At 57.1% G+C, this 18,435-nt stretch overlaps 6 protein-coding genes across 6 annotated transcripts; all 6 read left to right on the top strand.

Annotated features, from left to right (window-relative positions):
• Positions 1-291: 291 nt before the first annotated feature.
• On the top strand, positions 292-1,332 carry LBRM_20_1310 (conserved hypothetical protein; the record flags this gene model as incomplete). Its single annotated transcript, XM_001564365.1, has 1 exon — positions 292-1,332. The coding sequence occupies one exon, from the start codon at positions 292-294 to the stop codon at positions 1,330-1,332; it is 1,041 nt and encodes a 346-aa protein (XP_001564415.1).
• A 726-nt stretch (positions 1,333-2,058) lies between these two features.
• LBRM_20_1300 (conserved hypothetical protein) lies at positions 2,059-7,668 on the top strand (the record flags this gene model as incomplete). Its single annotated transcript, XM_001564364.1, has 1 exon — positions 2,059-7,668. The coding sequence occupies one exon, from the start codon at positions 2,059-2,061 to the stop codon at positions 7,666-7,668; it is 5,610 nt and encodes a 1,869-aa protein (XP_001564414.1).
• A 1,190-nt stretch (positions 7,669-8,858) lies between these two features.
• LBRM_20_1290 (putative mitochondrial DNA polymerase I protein A) lies at positions 8,859-12,653 on the top strand (the record flags this gene model as incomplete). Its single annotated transcript, XM_001564363.1, has 1 exon — positions 8,859-12,653. One exon carries the CDS (start codon positions 8,859-8,861, stop codon positions 12,651-12,653), a length of 3,795 nt encoding a protein of 1,264 aa, XP_001564413.1.
• A 775-nt stretch (positions 12,654-13,428) lies between these two features.
• Positions 13,429-14,508, top strand: LBRM_20_1280 (putative NLI-interacting factor; the record flags this gene model as incomplete). The annotated part of the gene is made up of 1 exon (XM_001564362.1): positions 13,429-14,508. The coding sequence occupies one exon, from the start codon at positions 13,429-13,431 to the stop codon at positions 14,506-14,508; it is 1,080 nt and encodes a 359-aa protein (XP_001564412.1).
• A 439-nt stretch (positions 14,509-14,947) lies between these two features.
• On the top strand, positions 14,948-15,226 carry LBRM_20_1271 (conserved hypothetical protein; the record flags this gene model as incomplete). Its single annotated transcript, XM_003722937.1, has 1 exon — positions 14,948-15,226. The coding sequence occupies one exon, from the start codon at positions 14,948-14,950 to the stop codon at positions 15,224-15,226; it is 279 nt and encodes a 92-aa protein (XP_003722985.1).
• Positions 15,227-16,570: 1,344 nt separating this feature from the next.
• LBRM_20_1270 (hypothetical protein, unknown function) lies at positions 16,571-18,154 on the top strand (the record flags this gene model as incomplete). Its single annotated transcript, XM_001564361.1, has 1 exon — positions 16,571-18,154. The coding sequence occupies one exon, from the start codon at positions 16,571-16,573 to the stop codon at positions 18,152-18,154; it is 1,584 nt and encodes a 527-aa protein (XP_001564411.1).
• Between the last annotated feature and the right edge of the window lie 281 nt (positions 18,155-18,435).

Here is an 18,435-nt window from a genome sequence, read left to right as displayed (position 1 = left end):
CTACCTGGCGCCCCCTTCCGTTGCTGTGCGCCCACCCTTCCCCACACACAGGCACACCAGCCGTCCCTCCGCTCGGCTCTGCTTCCCTTCGACAAGAACAATACCTTCACCCTAGAAGCAAGCCACTGTTTTCTCCTTTACTTTTCTTTCACCTCTCTCTTCCTCTTTACCAACTGTACACGGATTCAATCGCATCCCCCTCTTGCGTATTTTTTCGTGTGTGTGTGTGTGTGTGTGCGTCTGTCATTTCTCTAGTTCTGACCTTCATACACACCTTCTCCAAGATCACTCATGTGGGGGTTTGAAGTATACGCAACGGGACTGTCCACGACACCAAACCGCCTCGGCGCACCTCTCACAGAGGTCGCACCAGAGGAGGATGCAGCAGCACCACCGCGGCACCTGTATAAGCAGAATCGAAACAATGTCCTGTTCGATGCTCAAGGGAAGCTGCTCAACACTGTGGAGGCCCGCAGTGCGACGATATGGCGCACTCATCACGCATTTAGCGGCCGCTGCGCCCTTGTGAACCCGATGGCCACCACCAGTGGTGTGGCTGCCCAATCCTTTGGCGCTCCTGGATGGGCGGAACAGGCATGGAGGGCATACCAAAGCTGGTCCGTTGGCTTCCACGTGCGCTCCGTCACTGCCGACGAGCCTCACATTCTCCTCAGCATCGCACCGGCGTACTTCCCGAACTTGGTCTCCGCCACCGGCGAAACCCGCGAGGCGGATGCGGCAACGCGGGCAAGCCTGCCATGTGCCCCCTCAGTGGAGGAGGAAGTGATCTACAACAAGCGCGTGCTGGAGACACCGCTGATCTGGGAGGAGCCATACGCGCTCTCGGTGGAGTGCACGACGCGTGGGGTTTTTTTGTGGAGTGATCACTGGGGCATCTTCGGCAAGAAAATCGCCGACCGCTGTCTGGAGATGCGCCAGGGCGGAGCGAGGCGAAGCGGAATGGCGGCGTTGCCCTCTCCTGATCCATTCCCGTCCTCTGCCGCGGTAGATGAAAAGCTGGCGCCGACAGCGTACGATGCGGCGCTGCGCCTGCGGTGGAGCGTCACGGATACAGCAAATACGAGCAGCACTGATAGCGGGTCTGCCAAGGCGGTGTCTGCTACATTGTCAGTGGAGCTGAAGGCCATTAGTGGCGATGCAGCGGCGGGAGCAGCAGCGACGACCCGCGTGGGGAATCTCAGGAAAGAGTTTTGGCAGCATTTGGTCGACCTTTCCCTGCCGCTCGACGACGTGGCGTACAAGGCTGCTTTTCGCCCTTACGTGACGCTAATGGAAGGCGGTGACTCAGTAGAACTACTTGAGGTCAGTTGAAAGTCTGCCGTGGCTCACTTCTACGCTTGCGCGCCCGTTCTTTGCGAGGAGCGAAGAGACATCGGGGATGGTGTCTTTGCACCTCTTCCCCGTGCGCTGTCTAGCTGTTGCCGTATGGTTGTGTAAGAGGCACGTCCATTTATTGTTCGACAGCCCAAGAGTATACGTGAGAGGAGGGGAGCAGCAAGACTTGGGGGCGTCCCACCTATATTTTGAGTGCTAGTTTTGTTTTGTGCTTGTGTATGGCGTCCTCGTCATCTGGACGACAAGTCGAAGGCATGCGCAAATAATAAACCGCAGGGCGTCACGATAAAGGAGAAAAACTATGTGAGGCCATGAGGTATGGCGCCTCCGCTCATGAACGTGATGGGGACGTGGAAGAGGGTGCTGATTGAGGCGACTTACGCAGAGTTTGGGACGACTGCCAACCCCTATCTTCATCTCTCGCAGGCATCATCAGTCACTCTCTCTATAGCCTTCACTTGTTTTCTCTATCTCTGTATCCATGACCGGGGGATTTTTGGCTTGCCAGCACGAGTTGCCAAGCGCACCGTGGGGCTCCTTCCTCTTCCTTCCTTCTACGCCTCTCTATGCGTCTCTTTTTTCTCTCTCTCCCTCTCGCTCTGCCACTCCACAAAGGGCATCTCCATTGATGAGCTACACCTTCCAGCATTCGACTACCTACCCCAACCCCACTCTCTTCTTTAGTGCATTCGCTGCCTCGTGATGGCTATGTCTGAGCTGCCGTACGCTATAGCAAACAGCGCTTATCTCTTCCTTGTACTGCACCTTCTCTTTGTGCTGACAGTTGTGTGGCAGAGCATCGTCGCAGCAGCGCTTCTCGTTGCTTTCTTGTCCTTCTCTTGTCTGGAGTCAGTGACGTCGGGTGTGCCGGAGACGAGGCAGCAGCCACGCGGATCTCCGAATGCTGAGCATGTGGTCGTTGGGTCTTCAACCGTAGACGTGAAAGAGAAAGAGGATGGCGGCGGCACAGAGGTGTTTGTGTCAGCCGTGTATGCCTCTCGTGAGTCGCCATCGCTGCCACACGAAGAGTGCAGCTCTGTCGTAATCACGAGCTGGATGAAGCGCAATGATGACCTTCTGTCATCCGTCGTGGACCCTTCAAGTAACAGCCGTGAAGGTGAGCCTTGCAGTGATGCGGGCAACACCTCTGCTGAGCTGTATTCCCCTCTTCGAAACGGCGCTGACGATACAATCGCCTATGTCGGCTCCGCGTTGGACATGCCGAACACTGAAAGGCTAATCGCCGAGAATGTGCATACCGAAGCGGGCCATGACGACGAGCAAGTGGCGGTGCAGCACAGCCGGCGTGACGCACCAGCGCCTCAGTCTCAGGTGCGTGTGCAGTCCTTTTACCTAGCTCCGCGCAACGGGTGGGTGTTTGCCACCGCAGTCACCAGTTTCGCCACTGTGTGTGCGTCTGGCGTCCTGTTTGGGTGTCTCTACACGTCAGAACAAGCGGATCTGTCTTCCGCAGACTCAATCTTACCTGGATGGGTTACCACACCAGTGGCCAAGTTGCTTCTCACCGTTTGTTTTGGTGTTCCAGTGGACAGTCCAAACGCAAAGTGGCAGTTTTGTTGGACGGCTGCTTGCCTGACCGTCGTGAGTTTGACGAGCTGGTGCTTACTTCTCTGCCGGGTTCTGGGACGATGCGCGCATGAGGCTCATGAAGCGGCGTCGTTGACGGTGGCGAGTTCGTTTGTGACGAGCACCTCCACGTGGTCGCGCGTACGAGTCTGGTGGATCATGGCAGTGCGTCTCCTCGCTGGCTTCATCACATCTGCGCCGTACTCCTTAGTGTGGGTGTGCGTGGCGGGTGTCGGACAGGCGACCACGCTGGGGCTACTTTCTCTGGCGGTAGCGATGACGACGGTGCTGCTTTTTTCATCGCGTGTCGGGCAGGTGCAACGGCAGCGCGAAGGTAACGCCCGTCAACGGCTGTGGAGTCTCTACACCTGCATGCTGCTGTTTCTTTGGGAAGTGCAGATGATTGTGTTGCTGCCATCAATCCAACAGTCGCTCAAAACGACAAGTGTGTGGGCCAAACACGGCCGCTGGCTCGCTGCTGTCGGGGCAGTGCCCGCGGCGTCCCACAACTCGATGCCATGCTGGCGCATCATTGCAGCCATTGGACTGTGGTGGGCCGGGGCAGAGTTTGTGTGCTACTACGGTTCTGTCTACGGGACCTCTCCGGTGGCGCGCTTCAATGGAGGGCGGGAGCGCCGCGCACTCTTACGGCGAGGATTGGCGCAAAGGGATGGGAAACAGTGGTCGGATGCGATTGACCAGCAGCGAGCGGCGCACGGCAAACTACAGGAGCTTCGACTTGAGCGTGACGCCTATCTTTTCCGATCGTCTCGAGGAAGTAGCGGCAGTGGGCCGCGGCGTACGCGCGCACCCCAGCAGCATGTGGCATCGTGGTGTCGGAATCACCAGTACGCCCAACACGACAGGCAACACATGGCTGGGCATGCGCCGTTTGGCACCAGCGTCAGTCACTGTTTCTGGATGGACAGAGATGATTCGCAGCACCTACCATCCTACGTCAGCAGCCGCAGCGATAGTCATGAGTACTACCTGACCCTCTTACACAATAAACCTTTCTCTGCCAGCAATGCACGTGTGCACGGAAACAACGCTTGTGGGACCGCTGACGCACTGAGGAGCTCTCCACTCTACTCGAACTCCTCCGTGTGCGGCTGTCTCCCGGGGCAGCCTGTGCCGTGGCAGTACTCCGAGATCACATCTACGCTGCCGAGCCTGACGATCGCGGAAAGCGAATCCACAGTTGGGCTGATCGCCGCGACAGCAACCGTGGTGCTGAGTGAAAGTGCTGCCGAACCACTGAAACACCATGACAGCGAGGTGGCGTCGTCGCCGTACATGTGGCAGGGGTGGAGCCGGGCACCAACACGAAGCTCGGGTAGAGGCGGAGTGGAGGGCAACGAAGATGACGCTGGAGTCCGCCACAGAAGCTGCGGGGCGTACAGCAACGGAGAGCATAGCGTGAATCGTTGTGCCTTGCCTCTGCAACACTCGTGTGCGCACTACCCTTACGCCTTTTCTGTTGCCTCTTCAGGCCCTCGCGCGAGTCACTCGAGGCTGCGTGGAGTCACCTACGTGGATGTTTCGCTGCGTCAGAACGGCAGTAGCGGCGGTAGCTCTAATAAATGTTGGCCGCCGACGACCTGCGGCATGCCACCCGGCGTGTCTGTGGCCGATGGCGCATCTTCATTCGAAGAAGCCGCTGCGCGTCAATGCTTATCCTTGCCACCCAAAGACCAAGCACGTCCTGAGCAGATGAGAGCCGAATACACCACGGCGCCGCCCACAATGACCAGCGACGGGGGGGCGCGAAGGAGCGCAGACGGTTGTGCCCTTGTGTCCTTACTGCTGAAGGGTCTACGTAGCAGAGCCCGATTGGCCGCACATAAAGTGCTGGACCTGCTCGGCGGCTACCTGCAGCGCCATACAGCACCCCTTCCAGCAGAAGTGGACGATTCAGCAGGTGAGTGCCCAACCGGCCCACGTGCCGACGCACCGCATGCTCAGCGGCAACGATGTCGTCAGTCCATGGAGAGGATGACCAAACACTCGCAAGCAGGCTTTACATCAGCAGCGCTATCCACGGATGCAAAAGGAGTCACGGCGCTGCTGGGCACCCTTGTGGGTGCACCTCCTTCCAGCACTTCTCACCCTGAGACCATTCACGTCCGTTCTCTGTGGAAACTGCTAGAGCTTTGCGCAGTGCAGCATTGGCCGTATCTGTGTGCACTGCTCATGCTGGTCCAATTCACTGTGAGTGGCACGGTCGTCAATCTCGTGCCGTCGTTGGCGAGCATTGTGTACGCACTGCTGCAGCGACCCTGGCCGCCTTTATGGTACTGGCGCTTGCAGATGCTCTTCTCCAGCTTCGTCTTCCTTGTCAAGAGTGGTGCGCGTGTGTACCTCCTCACCATGGGGCCATCTGTGAGTCTGACCACCTGTCGCTGGCTTAGCCTGCTGGTGTTACGCGTCGATGTGGCTGCATCATCCGCTCCGGCGGCGTCATTGCTGTCCCCACTGTCGTCCACCATGTTCGGCAGCGAGTTTCACCGCTACATGTGGGTGGATCTTGCGTTGAGTGGATGTGTCGTGGCGGCTGTTGCAATCCAGTGGTCGATCGTCTATCCAGACCACTGCGTATTGTGGCGTCGCGAAGGCGAGCGTGACGCGCCGGTAAGCGTCTCGGCGGCTGTCCTCACTTCAATGGAGTCCACTGGGGCTTCCGCTCACGAAAGACGTCATGACGACCCGCATCGGGGCGTGGCAGAGCTGTGTAAAATCTGCAAGCGTCATCTGCGCTGCTGGAACGCGCACCGCTGTGGCGCTGGTGCCGATTACTACGCCGCGCAGCTCTTTTTCGACGGACTCTCACTCGTGCTCTTTGGCTGCGCCTACTACGCCATTGTGCCAGAGGGCGCCGCCATTTCTGAAGGCAATCTTCTCCACGCCGTGCAGCAGAACCACCTACCTGGTATCTTTGTGGTCACCGCACTGGGGTTTGTCGTTGTCCTCTTCCTGGAACGCATCCTCTATGTGCTGCGGGCCCTTGTCGCCAAATACGTGTTGCACTTCTTCCTGGCCACTGTCTACCACACGCTCTACGTGCTCTGGCACACCGTGCAAGAGAGCAAGAGAGGCCGCGGTGCTACCACCTCAGTCGCCACTACGGCGTCGGTATCTCTGCTGCTCGCTGCGAAGTTTGCCTCTCTCTGGTGTAGCGCTCTGCAGCTACGTCACGGCTACGCATTGCACCGCCTGCATGATCCCTTCACGATCAAGACCGATCTCCTTCATTGGGTAGGCCATGTGACGTTTCGCGCTGTGCCATTCCTGATGGAGCTGCGTGTTCTGCTTGATTGGTCGTTCAGCGCCACAGCATTGAAAGTACAGCATTGGATGCTACTGGAGGACATCCACCACACGGTGTATCGGCGCTACGTCGACATGCACGACCTGCACTACACAAGCCACCACCAAGGTCGCAGCTTCCCCTACCTGGTTCGGCTCTACCAGGGTGTGTTCGGATTCACGGTCATTCTGTTGGTGCTCTTCTTCCCTCTTTTTTGGTACTCAACGTTTAGCCCGCAAGTGCGCGCGAGCCACGTCACTGGCTGGTCGACAGAGGTGACCTTCGCTCGGATGTCACCTGTGCCGCTGTTCAGCGCCGACAGCACCGTATGTCCGTCCAGCTTTCACGAAGCAGCAGCCCTTTTTGGGGATGGTACCGTTGTGAGAGCCGAGAAGCTTCTGCGCTACGCTGCCGCCACGGACACGTGGCAGACGGCGCATGTCGCACCATGCAGCACTCGGATGTGGTCCTACACACCAGCAGCCCTGTGGGAACTTCTCGACCGGCTCGGTAAAACAGCAGACGCAGTTACTCTTGTTGTTCGCAACCGTGTCACACGTGACCGTGCAAGTGAGCCCACAAGGATCGCGGTTGACTTTGAAGAGTCCTACACGCTGCCGCCTGCCTCGCAGGCTCTTCTCGCCGAGGCACTAAAGGCGTGGCATGCAGCGGATAGCGCTGACTCAGCGGACACGACCGATTATTTGGCAAGCCCGTGGCGTACTGTTGTGGTCCCATTACCGTCTCTGTACGCGCCGTATGTGCTGAGTTCTGGCGCGGGCATCTCATTCTTTTCAGGCCTGGACGTGCGAGGGGTGAACTGCTCGTTGACGCTGCACCGCGTGGGGAAATATAGCGGGTTCAGCTGCTTAACGTGCGCTGAGGATGGACAACGCAACACTGCAAAGAACACGCTCGCCACCGACGCCCCCACCAGCCCTGCAGGCTCATCAAAGATTGCGTCCGCAGTGGAGATCGATGAAAAGTCAACCCCACTGGCGTTCGTGATTGTGTCCAAGAATGTGGCAGTCGTGCAAAGCAGTTTTTCGCTGATTCCTAGCGTCGGCATCATCGCTCTCTACACGAGCTTTGTTTTGGTGATGAGCAGCTACATTCGTAACTACTTTGCTGGTGACGCGCACCGAGTCGTGCTCTTGCAGCTGGCCAATCCAGAACCAGTAGCGGAGCTGCTGCGCTACCTGTACCTCGCCCGCTCCTCCGCTAACAGCGGGCAAGTAGGTGACTTGGTCCTGGAACAGCTTCTCTTCGTGGAGCTTCTAGACCTCCTCCGCTCACCGGAGCGCCTTCTGCGACTAGGCGGCCGTCGCGTCGACGACTACGCAGATTCAACGTACCGGCAAGCGCTTTTCGAGGCAACGAAGCGGCCGTTTTCGCTGCCGGAGGAGCGCAGGAGGTAGTTGAAGAGCCTTGCAGATGCGGCATCCTTCTTTTTTTTCTGCTTCCGAGCTGTGCCCTCTTGTGTGTTGCTCTGTGGCAACCCGTTAGGAAGCTTCACAGCATCCCTCAACTTCTCTCGCTCGCTCGCTCAGGTGCAGCTCTTGAACCGCATTCTGCATGCGTGGTTACGTGTGGTCCCTTTTGGTGTACATGCGCGTGGCTTTTTTTTAACCACGTCGCGTGCAGCACATCAGCATGGCAAATATGACAAGGGACACACACGCAGACACACACGTGCATTGTCAAGATGGTTGCGGAGAGACGCTCTGCAACGCTTTTGTCTGCGCCTCTTCTCTCCTCGCCCAGTGCGTGCTCTTGTTCATACAAGGTGCTGTGTGTGTGTATGTGCGTACGCGTGGATTACCATTTTTCCTTTTTGAGTACTTCCCCCCCCCCTCCCTCCCACCGCTCTATTCGCTGCTTTGCCTCTTCTTACCGTATTTTTTTTTGGTTATTGTTTTTCTTCTCTCTTTACATGAGCGTATGCCGTCCACTAGGCCCCCCTCTGCTCTACATCTCTCTTTCTCTCCTCTTCTCCCTCTCGCTGTATCCCCCCACCCCACCTCTGCGCTGCTCAATTTGTACTTTCTCTCCTTTGTTAGCTCCACTAGCACATGTGTGCCTCTTCGTGTTCTCTGTTTATGACTTCTCCATCTCTTCTGCCGCTGCTCTCTCCTCGTTCCTGCCCTTCTCTACCCCTCCCCTCCCCTCCTCCCTTTCTGTGTTCTTCTTGCAAAGCTCCCTAACACGCTTGCCAGAACACACACGCTGACAAAGACACCCGGACGCGGGGCAGAAACCCGAGAAAATGCCCACAAAATGCAAGGGGGGGGGAGAGAAAAGGGGGAGAGCTTACTGTCTCTCGCAGCCTTCCCACCCACTCCTCTGATCATCCTCTCCCATCTACAAGGCGCGCCTCCCTTCCTCCCATCCACTCCATCTCTTTATTTCCTCTCTTCACCACCTCACTCTTCACCTTTCCTCACCACCCCTCGGAGAGATCACCATTGACGGAACGAGAGAGCAGAGGCCTTTCGTCGTGCTCTTCACATTGTCTCCTGTTTGGGATGCCCCTTTTCGTTCTCCATTTGTTTTCCTTTGCGCCGACATTGAACTATCTGGACTTGCGCGATTGCAGGCACTGCTCGACATGGACCCTTTTCAGCGAACGGCTGATGTCACGCGCTACTCCTTTCGAGTCGTGCCAATGACACACCGCAACTCCACGGCCGGGGCCAAACCGTCTGGGTCTGCCTGCTCCATCCCTGGTGGGAGCCCGTCTTCCCCCTCTGCCAGAGGAGGAGCTCCGGCCTTTGGCAACCTCGCCTCAGGGCTCCCTCAATGCGAAACAACGGCGTGGAGACAGCCAAGCTTTCGGGAACCGCTTGAAAGTGAGGAAACGACACGAAATGTAGACAAGTGGCGTCAGTTCGGGCTACAGATGGGGACAGCGGTTGCGTCGCAGGCGTTACCTCCGTTAGAGCAGCAGCAGGGGCAGCGCCTGCAGCCACAGACCATCGTCTGCCACCGCCCCGAGCAAGACACGTCCACCAATTCCTCTCTCCTATACCGTCAAAACACGCGCTTCCACAGCGCTGAGGCCCAAAACGAGGTCCAACTGCGACGTCAGTGCCGCCTGAACAGAGCTGCGGCGCTAGCTCTTCCACCACATGACGAGCAAAGCAGCGCACATGCCTCTCCGTGGCCTCTTCCTGAGGCTAGCTCCAGAGTCCGTGCCGTGGTGAAATCTGCTCTCGACAATGACGACGTAGTTGTGCTGAGCGACGATGGCGAACATCACACGGATGGTGAGAATACGGTGTGCCAGCGGCAAACTGTGAAGCCCCCGCCACGCAGCGTGTCGCGCACTGATATCCGTAGTCCGGCACCGGCCACGCTGTCCCAGCATGCCCCTGACACAAGCGACGGTGCCTGTGCCGACGTCACGCGTCAACTGCAGGCGGAGCTGGCTAAGCTATCCGAGAAGGTGCAGCACAGCAGCGAAGCGCAAAGGTGTGGACCCCCGAAGCGCAACGGCGGCGGCGAACCATCCCTCTGGGCAGCGAAGCACTGGGGCGGCAAAAAACGGAGGAGAGAAACGAAGACGACGCACCACAATGACGGCGACGAGGAGGCGGAAGCACGCGAAGGCAGTGAACGGGACGAGACCAGCGCCGCCATGCAAGGGCGGAGTACGTCCAGCACTGATGCTCGAAGGAAGCTAACTGCACGGAGGCGCGATTGTGCCAGCACCGATACCGCGGCGGACGTATCCACCGAGAAAAGAAAGCGCAAAACAAGAGGGCACGGTGGCGACGACGCAATCTTCCACGGTGTCTCTAACCAAACTCTGCAGACAATGCTGACTCCTCGCACTCTCTTTTCCTTGGCTTCTTCCGAAGCTGGCGGGAGTGCAATGTCGAATCTGCAGAGTGAACCGGCCGCGGTCGCCACAATCTCCGTCCCTTACGTCTATCTGCAGGACTCAGCCGAGGGGCTGTTCAGCGACGTGCGCCGTGCCCTTAATGACCCGGATCGTATCCAAGCACCACCCCTGTTTGTTGGCGTGTTAGCTCTCAGTGGCAATAGAAACGCAACCACCACCCTCGCAAGTGTGGAGTGTCGCACGAACTTTACCTACTACGGCAGCGGCGCCAAGACTGCGAAGCACCGCGTCTCGTGCTGCTTCTCCTCCCCCGACCCTGTGCGCAGCCACCAGCACGTGGAGCTTGTTCTGATACGGTGGAAAGATGACATGTACGGGCTGCCGGCACAGACCGTTGGCTTGACGTTTCTGTGCCGTATCCTCACGGAGCTACCCGGAGTGGAACTCATTACCTTCAACGCGCAGGTGCTCCTGGTGGCACTACTCGCTTACTGCAAGGGCACACTGTGGTCGTACTGTGTCAGTGATGTGCGCGTGATGGCGTGGATGGCTCAGCTGCACATGGCAAGTACTCTGCCGAAGCCTCCTTCCCCCGCGTACGCCTTAGCGGGGGAAGGCTCTGCCACCACCGTGACCGGGGCAAGTGACACGGACAGCAGCGTTCTCTACGACTACGGGCAGCTGCTCTTGCACGTTTGCGGTGGGAAGCTACCGCCAAACGTGCAGCTGGAGAAGACAAGCCCTGTAGAGCGCCTCTCGCCCGCAAGGGGCAGCTTTGCAGAAAGCACTGGAACTGCCGTTGCAACAACACCTGCGCCACCTCTGACGCCCGCACAGCGCCAGCTAGCCCATCAGGTGTACTACTTGGCAACCGTGTACCGCAGTCTCTACGGGCTGCTGGGCAGCAAAGGGCTCCTGCAAGCATTCCTAAGGCAGGAAAAGCGGATTGCGCCTCTGCTGGCGCTTCTCAAGTACAATGGCATGCCCGTGGATCTGCATGAAGTTCGTCGCTACCAAATGAGCTGCGAGACGGAGATGGCGCGGCAACGCGGCCTTGCCCACAAGCTTGTCCCGGAGCTCGGCGAGGAGTTCAACATACAGAGTCATGATCAGTGCCGCAAGGCACTTTATGAGGTGCTTCAGCTGGGTAAGTACTTGGTGCAATCTGAAAGTGCCGAAGCGGTTGGTACCACTGGTCTCATAATCACGAAAGGGGGACGACTGTCGACGGCGGAGGACACACTGCGTGCCCTCGCGCGGCATCACGAGTTTCCTGCGTGTCTGTTGCGCTATCGCAAGGTGTCAAAGCTGATGCAGACATATATCGAAGGGATGATGAGCTACGCCGTGGTGCGCTCCAGGTCGAAGACAAGCCCACCTCTTTCTCGCGACGGCGTTGGCACTGAGACAGAAACTAGTGGCGCCAGGGAAGGGCAGCAGCAGCTGTACGACGATGATGAGCGCGCCGTCGCCGAGCGGCCGTCGTTGCTGAGAGAAGGTGTAGATGTGAACGACGACAGTCCATTTGTGGATCGCCGGCTTCATGCGGGCAACAACAGACACAGCCCTAGCGGCGCCGAGCCACGGCCAGCACGAAATCAGCGGAACGGCGAGGAGGAGGCGTATACGATGCAGGCAGACGAGGTCATCCTTCCTGCGACTGGTTACGCCACACTGCACCCAAACTTTCTTCAGGAGGGTACGGACACTGGACGACTATCCTGCGTTGAGCCGAATCTTCAGAATCTTCCACGTAATGGCATCACCTCCACCGAGGAGGAGGGCGAGGAAGACCTTTTGGGGTTTCGGCGCTGCTTTGTCGCAGCTGCCGGGTGCGTGCTCTTGTCCATAGACTACCAACAGATCGAACTACGCGTATTAGCGCACTTGTGTGGCGACCCCGCATTGGTCAAGGCCCTGACAAGCTCGGCGGACATTCACCAGACGATTGCCGAGGTGGTCTTCAAGAAGAAGCCCGTCAGCACTGAGGAGCGCAGTCTGGCCAAGCGTGTCGTCTTTGGCGTGCTCTACGGTGCTGGCCCAAAGACACTCGCGACGCACATGGGCGTTACGGTTGATCGGGCGCTGCACATCACTTCGTTGCTGACAAATGCGTTTCCCGGCATCAACACCTATCACCGCCGCGTCATCGCGGAAACCCGCGCCAATGGGTTTGTGCGCACTCTCAGTGGTCGCCTGCGGTACCTGCCGGACATCTGCAGCACGGTGCTCTCGCGACGGTCGTACGCGGAGCGGCAGGCCTTCAATAGCGTAGTGCAGGGCAGCGCCGCGGACGTGATGAAGATGGCGATGCTCGCCGTTTCGAAGGAGGTGCTGCAGCGCTATGATCGCTCCGACGTGTCCCTTCTTTCTCAGATCCATGACGAGATGGTCTTCATGGTGCGCAAGGAGCACCTGCGGACGGTGGTGCCGCTGCTCTCCTCAGCAATGTCGCACGCCATGCAGTTGCTCGTGCCGCTGAGTGTAACAGTCAAGTTTGGCACGTCGCTGGGTGACTTGCAGGAGTGGTCCGTGGAGCACGACCTAGGCGTGGGGTAGACGTGTAACCGTCCGCCGATAGCGTGCCCACGCACATGCGTGTGGAATAACGGGAGGGGAGACGCGAAGGTGCGAACCCCTTCAGAACTTGCGAAATTGTTGCTGCTGCTGCGTCTCTGCAAGTCATTCACCATCTCCTGGATTGGCAGATGTGGGCTTTCCTCGCTGTACGGGTTCCACTGCGCGGAGCACCATATCCCCCCCCTCCCCTCGCCATGTTTCTTCCCTTTTGGAACCGGAGAAAACTCGAACAGACGTTCATCTCGATCTCCTTGATGGATGTGGCGCTCGACAAACCATTAGCGATGTACCTACATTCTCCTCCTCCTTCAGTAACCATACGAGCTCGAGAAGTCGCCGTCCTGATCCATCCTAGCTTTCCCGTAGCACTTTCCTTTTGTTCATCTCTTCTTCTTGTGGAGGGCGGGATGGTTCTCACGCATGTGCACCATCGCCACCCTCTTTATCTCCTTCCTTGCCTTCGGTTCTGTCATCCTTGCACTTGTCAGGTGCTGCTGTCACGGTTGTGTCCCCGCTTCTCTTCAGCCCGATTGTACACCCCTTTCCCTGTCGGCACATCACTTCTCACAGCCGAGTGCGACACGACAGTCATCGACCAGAGTCCATTGCTACCATACATATAGACACAGCTCTCCAATCAGCTGGGATTGCTGTTCTTATTCTTTTCGTTTGTCTTTGTTAGTTTCGATCTGATCACGCCGCGCCCCCTTGGTGGTTGGAAGGAGAGAAACGCCTACACACCATCGAGGCTGCCATGCGTGCTAGCTCTTTCCTGCAGCAGCAGGCCTCGTCTGCGGCATTGCAGCCGCTCCGCTCCATTGTGGCCATCGGGCTGCGTCAAGAATTTGAACCGCAGTGGCCACTTCCGCTTCCGCCGCCGCTGCCGGCGAACAAGCAGAAGCACACGCTGGTGTTGGACATTGACGAAACACTTATACACACGTATGGCATGAGCCGTCATGACGACAGCAACGAGAACTCCCGAGATCCAGCGGTACCGGGCGTCATCCCCCTCGTCGATTACTATGTGCTGCTTCGCCCCCATCTGAAAGAGTTCCTGGATGAGATGAACCAGCTGTTCGAGGTGATTTTTTGGACGGCAGGAACCGCATCGTACTGCTGCGCCGTGCTTGACGCGCTCGAGCAGCAGGTGATGCAACTGCCGCGCTCCTTTTATAGTTATGTGGAGCTAGCTAAGGAAAGCCACAAGATGAAAAGCAGCACAAGTCACACAAACTTCTACGCCCTTTCACGCACGCAGACGCTCGAACACCAAGGGTACATGAAGTACCTTCCCATGCTGGGGCGGAAGATGTCCAGCATCGTTATGGTCGACGACAACGTGCGCAGCTTCCCACTCACGCCACGCAACGGCATTCGCATTGACGCCTTCGACCCTGACGACAGTGTGTTACAGCGCTACATGATCGCCCTGCGCCGGACCCAGGAGGAGAAGCCGCAGGAGATGGAGGAGGAGTTGGTGCAGTGCCTGCAACAAGGACAGCAAGAGATTGCCCGTCTGGAGAAGGATCGTGCCTTACTGGATGTACTGCCGGTGCTGCGTGCTGCAGCGCAGGTGCCCGCCGGCCAGGACGTGACGAAGGAGCTGGACCACTGGCGCGACCTCGATTACGTCCGCTGCGACGACTTCATGGAAACGATGAATGTGCGCTCTGTGGTGCGGCAGCAGATTCTTGGCGTGACGCTCCCAATGCGGCACAATACTCCGATTCCGATGCAGAAGCTGAGCTTTATGAACAGCGGCTTTGTGGAGTCAGCGAATGCGGAGATGACGCTGCACCACGCTCGTGCTGCTCGTTCCTCCAAGCTTTAGCCCCTCACAAGGACGCTGCCGAGCGGAGAGGTGTACCGAAGTACAGACTCGTGCTGCACTCCCCACGTTGTTCTGCGATTCCCCTCCCCCCACTCCGTAATGTGGTGCGCGGGCTGTTCTGGTGTAAGTTGTTGCTACCGTGGTTCCCCCTCACATGACTTCGATAAAATCTTACCCTTGCGAACCATGTCGCCGCGCTGTCGTTGTGAATTTCACGTTGCGTCCCTTGTCTCCAAGAAGCAAGCAGGTGGGCCAACAGCAGTGCGTCGTAGTACTCCACCCAGTTCTGTCGCAGTGGGGCGACTTTTTCAAGATCAGGACTGCCCTCGTGGCACTCACTATCCATCACTTCGCACCGTAGCCAGGCTAGTACACCACCACCACTTGTCTCTCTCTCTCTCCTGTGCCACACCCCAGCTACTTATAGCCCGTAGTGCCGATGGAGCTGCGGGAAGTCGACCGCCTTCTCGAGGAGCTGACTGCGCTACTTGCTTCGCAAGAGAGTGCTGACGACGATAGTGCTGTTGAACCCGCAATTCTCAATGCTGTCGCAGACTACATCGAAGGGGTCGACCCCGCCGGCGCTGGCCTCGGTCACCTCAGACAAGCACTCGAAGTCGCTGCCGGTGCGGATGGCGACTCGGCGAAGCAGCGGATGAAGGCAGCAGGCTGCCGTCGCGCAATTGGACTGCTGAGCGATGCCCTCGCGGAGGCGTGAGACAACACCCGCGCGCGCGGACCCGAGACCGCACCACAGTGCCCCAGCAGGTTCTTTTGGGGGCCCTCAAGCCCCGATGATGGCGGTGCCGGAGTCCCGCGCCCACCTTGTGCAAACCCGGCAAATACCCTACCCTCTTTTCCGAAGCTGAACTGCCCCCTGGCGCCCGCGAACTGGGGGAGTCTGCGAGGGGCGAAAAAAAAATGTACGCGGCGCCCCCGCCCCCAAACGAGCTGTGCCGGTTGGCCTACGGCAAAGCTGGCCACCCCCTCTCGGAGGGTAGCGAGCACCGCCAAAGAATCACAACCCCAAGTGGCACTGAATACAGAATCACTCCCCTCCTTCACGCCAACGCGATGACAGTGCGTGTTTCGATGGCACATCTGAGAGGTACCGCCGCGGAGGTCGAGACGCTGCGGTCGTCTGAAAGGGCGACGGCCCCAACATTGCCATGAGGACGCCGTTTTTTTGTTCTACCCATTAGAGGCACTGCTGCTGGGAATGTTTGATAGAGCCACAAAGGGTGCCGAAACCTCGCCGGAGACAACCCAGCTGCAAGCAAAACAAGAACAACAGAGCGCAGTCCTAAAAGCAACCGTGCTGCAACAGCGAGACGTAACAGATGGGCACCAGTTACGAACCCCCTGGAAAGACTAAACGAAAGCATAACAGCTGCGGTGGAGGAGTTTGTAAGTTCATTGCACCGCTCAGCCTCAGCGGTGATTCCGGCAGCGGGGGGGGGCACCGGTTATTGTGTCAAAGTCTGCGTACTGAGAGCACTGCTATGGGCAGCCATAAAAAAAAAGGCCACCTTGCGAGACAAAGTAGTATTCTCTGTGACAAATAAAAAACGGCACTTCATTGTATGCAAACTCTGGGGATCTCTACACCTCCCTTCCCGCTCTCTGGCGGTGCACTCGAAACAGAAGCTGCAGCTCTTTCTCTCTTTTTTTTTCTTTGCCATCAACGTCTTCACTCTACAAATCTGTGCACTGCTGCAGGCCACACTGACGCAGCGCCATCTAGAACCCTGCGTCCGACATCAGTACCTGTGCACCGCTCTACTCTCCCTACGCCGCAGACACTGTACTCTGGATATCGTGCTGAGGTGCACCTCATCATCAAGGACATATGAAGGGGAAGAAAATGCTTTGAATCTGTTATGTGCTTCCCAGGGGAGGAGCTTCAGCTACATTTTCTTGTTTTACTACTACTTCTGTGCTTGCGGTTGTCGAAGAACACATGAAGACAATAACATCGAGCCTGGTTGCGTCCAGGTTGTGTGGTGTTTTTGTGGACAGCACCGGAGCTTGGCTCTCCTATGGAGAACGCATGTGGACAGAGATGATGCAGACTCTTCAGCAGCAGCCGATGTACTTAAGAATAATGGGCATTGACTCGGAGTGGTTTCGCAGCTCACCAGTGGCGGTCGTTCAGTTTGCAACATCCAGCCACTGCTTCGTGCTTCACATCAGCTTTTTCGATGATCGCGCCTTGCCCGCTGCTGTGAAGGAGGCACTCTGCGATCCGGCCATCATAAAGTGTGGCGTTGGCATCAATGGCGATGTCTCGCGCCTTCGAAAGGAGCAGGACATCACAATTCAAAGTGTGCTTGACGTGGCTCACTACAGCGCCTTTTTTGGCCTTCATCACGGTGCACGGTCAAATCTTAAAGCGCTTGCGGAAAGCGTTGCAAACCTATCTATAGTGAAGGATAACAAAATTACACGTAGCAATTGGGAGTTACCGCTTCCGGACAGTAGCGTGAACTACGCGGCGGAAGACGCACTGGCGTCCTATTTGATCGGGCAGAACGTGATGTTAAAAGCATCAGAGGTGTACTGCATGAGTGCGAACACCTTTGACATTCCTCAGTGGCTCAGACATACCTCATCAATCGCAGCAATGAAGCTAAGGAAACTGCAGCAGGAGCAATGGAAGTTAGATGTCGAAAAGAGGGAGAAGGATAAACCCATGCCTGATAGCGATGACCACGCTGCGCGGCAGGTGCAGGCAAGCAGTTGCGTCAAAGTGCGTGTGCTGGACAGAAATGGAAACTTTCTCTTCGAGTGCTCGCGAAAAAGGGCCAAATTCTATGTGGCGGAGAAGAGTTTGGCGGTGATCACCAAGAGCTTAGCGGGCGATCCACGCAAGACCCTCGAGATACAGTTTTTGTTCGATCCGAAGGTGAAGACGCGGCGATGCATTTATTATGCCTTAGGGGACTGTGAGTTACAGGGCCAGTGCCCATTTGCCCACGGCATGAGCGAGCTGCATCCAGATGCGGCGGCGTTAGTGGAATCAGAGAAGCCGAGCTGTGCCTGTTGCCTGGGAACTAAAGGGCTCCTGCGCCACGCTATAACACCCACGTCGTTTCGAAAATTTATGCCATTGCCTCAACGGCAGCCACTGGACGATGATTACCTGCCCGTGTGTAAGCAGTGTAACTCAGTGCTTCGCCCATATTATGCCGATGAGATGAGGAGATGCTACACGGAGGCCGAGGAGTCGAACAGTACAACGTTCAGGTACAATGTGATGACAAAGTGCTGCTCGTATGCTCGTCTACTGTTGGACACCAACAAGCTCGCGAAGATACCGGCTAACCGCTGCGAAGAACTCCGGCAATATGTAAAGCGAAACTGGAGGAGTACCTTCTTCGAAGATTTCAATCCTGAATTTGAAATGCGTACGCCCGTTGAGCAAGACGAGGCATTTCTGAAGCGCCTTGGGAGAATTGTCCCTGATGACGTGAGAGCAAAGGTGACAATGAACATTCTTGTTGGTGACGACCAGGAAAAGGCGCAACAGTTCAACAAGCGATGGCGTGACTACTGCTTTAGTATGTGTTGTGTGATTGAAAAAAAGAGCAACCGCATGAGCTACGATGACTGGCAGACCTACCGTGCTCATAATAGAGAGCCTTGATTCGATAACGACGAGGACGGAGGTCCGCGAAGCGAGACGGCGACATCGAGCCGTGCTGTTACTACCACGATGACGTTGAGTTCTATCGAAAAGGAAACGAGGATCAAATGTTACCCGGCTTGATTTTCAGGTGCTGTCAGGATGATGTGCATCTGGATTGTCTTTGTAAAATGGCCTGAGAATGACACTGTCAGGGCAAATGTGGCGCGTTCTTCTCCATGCCAGTGCCCCTTCATGATGTACACACACACACACATCCACATACTATAGATGTATATAGT

This window comes from Leishmania braziliensis (assembly GCF_000002845.2).
Source record: "Leishmania braziliensis MHOM/BR/75/M2904 contig, possible fusion of chromosomes 20 and 34".
Classification (NCBI taxonomy): Eukaryota; Euglenozoa; class Kinetoplastea; order Trypanosomatida; family Trypanosomatidae; genus Leishmania; species Leishmania braziliensis.
This window is presented reverse-complemented; position numbering and strand designations above follow the sequence as displayed.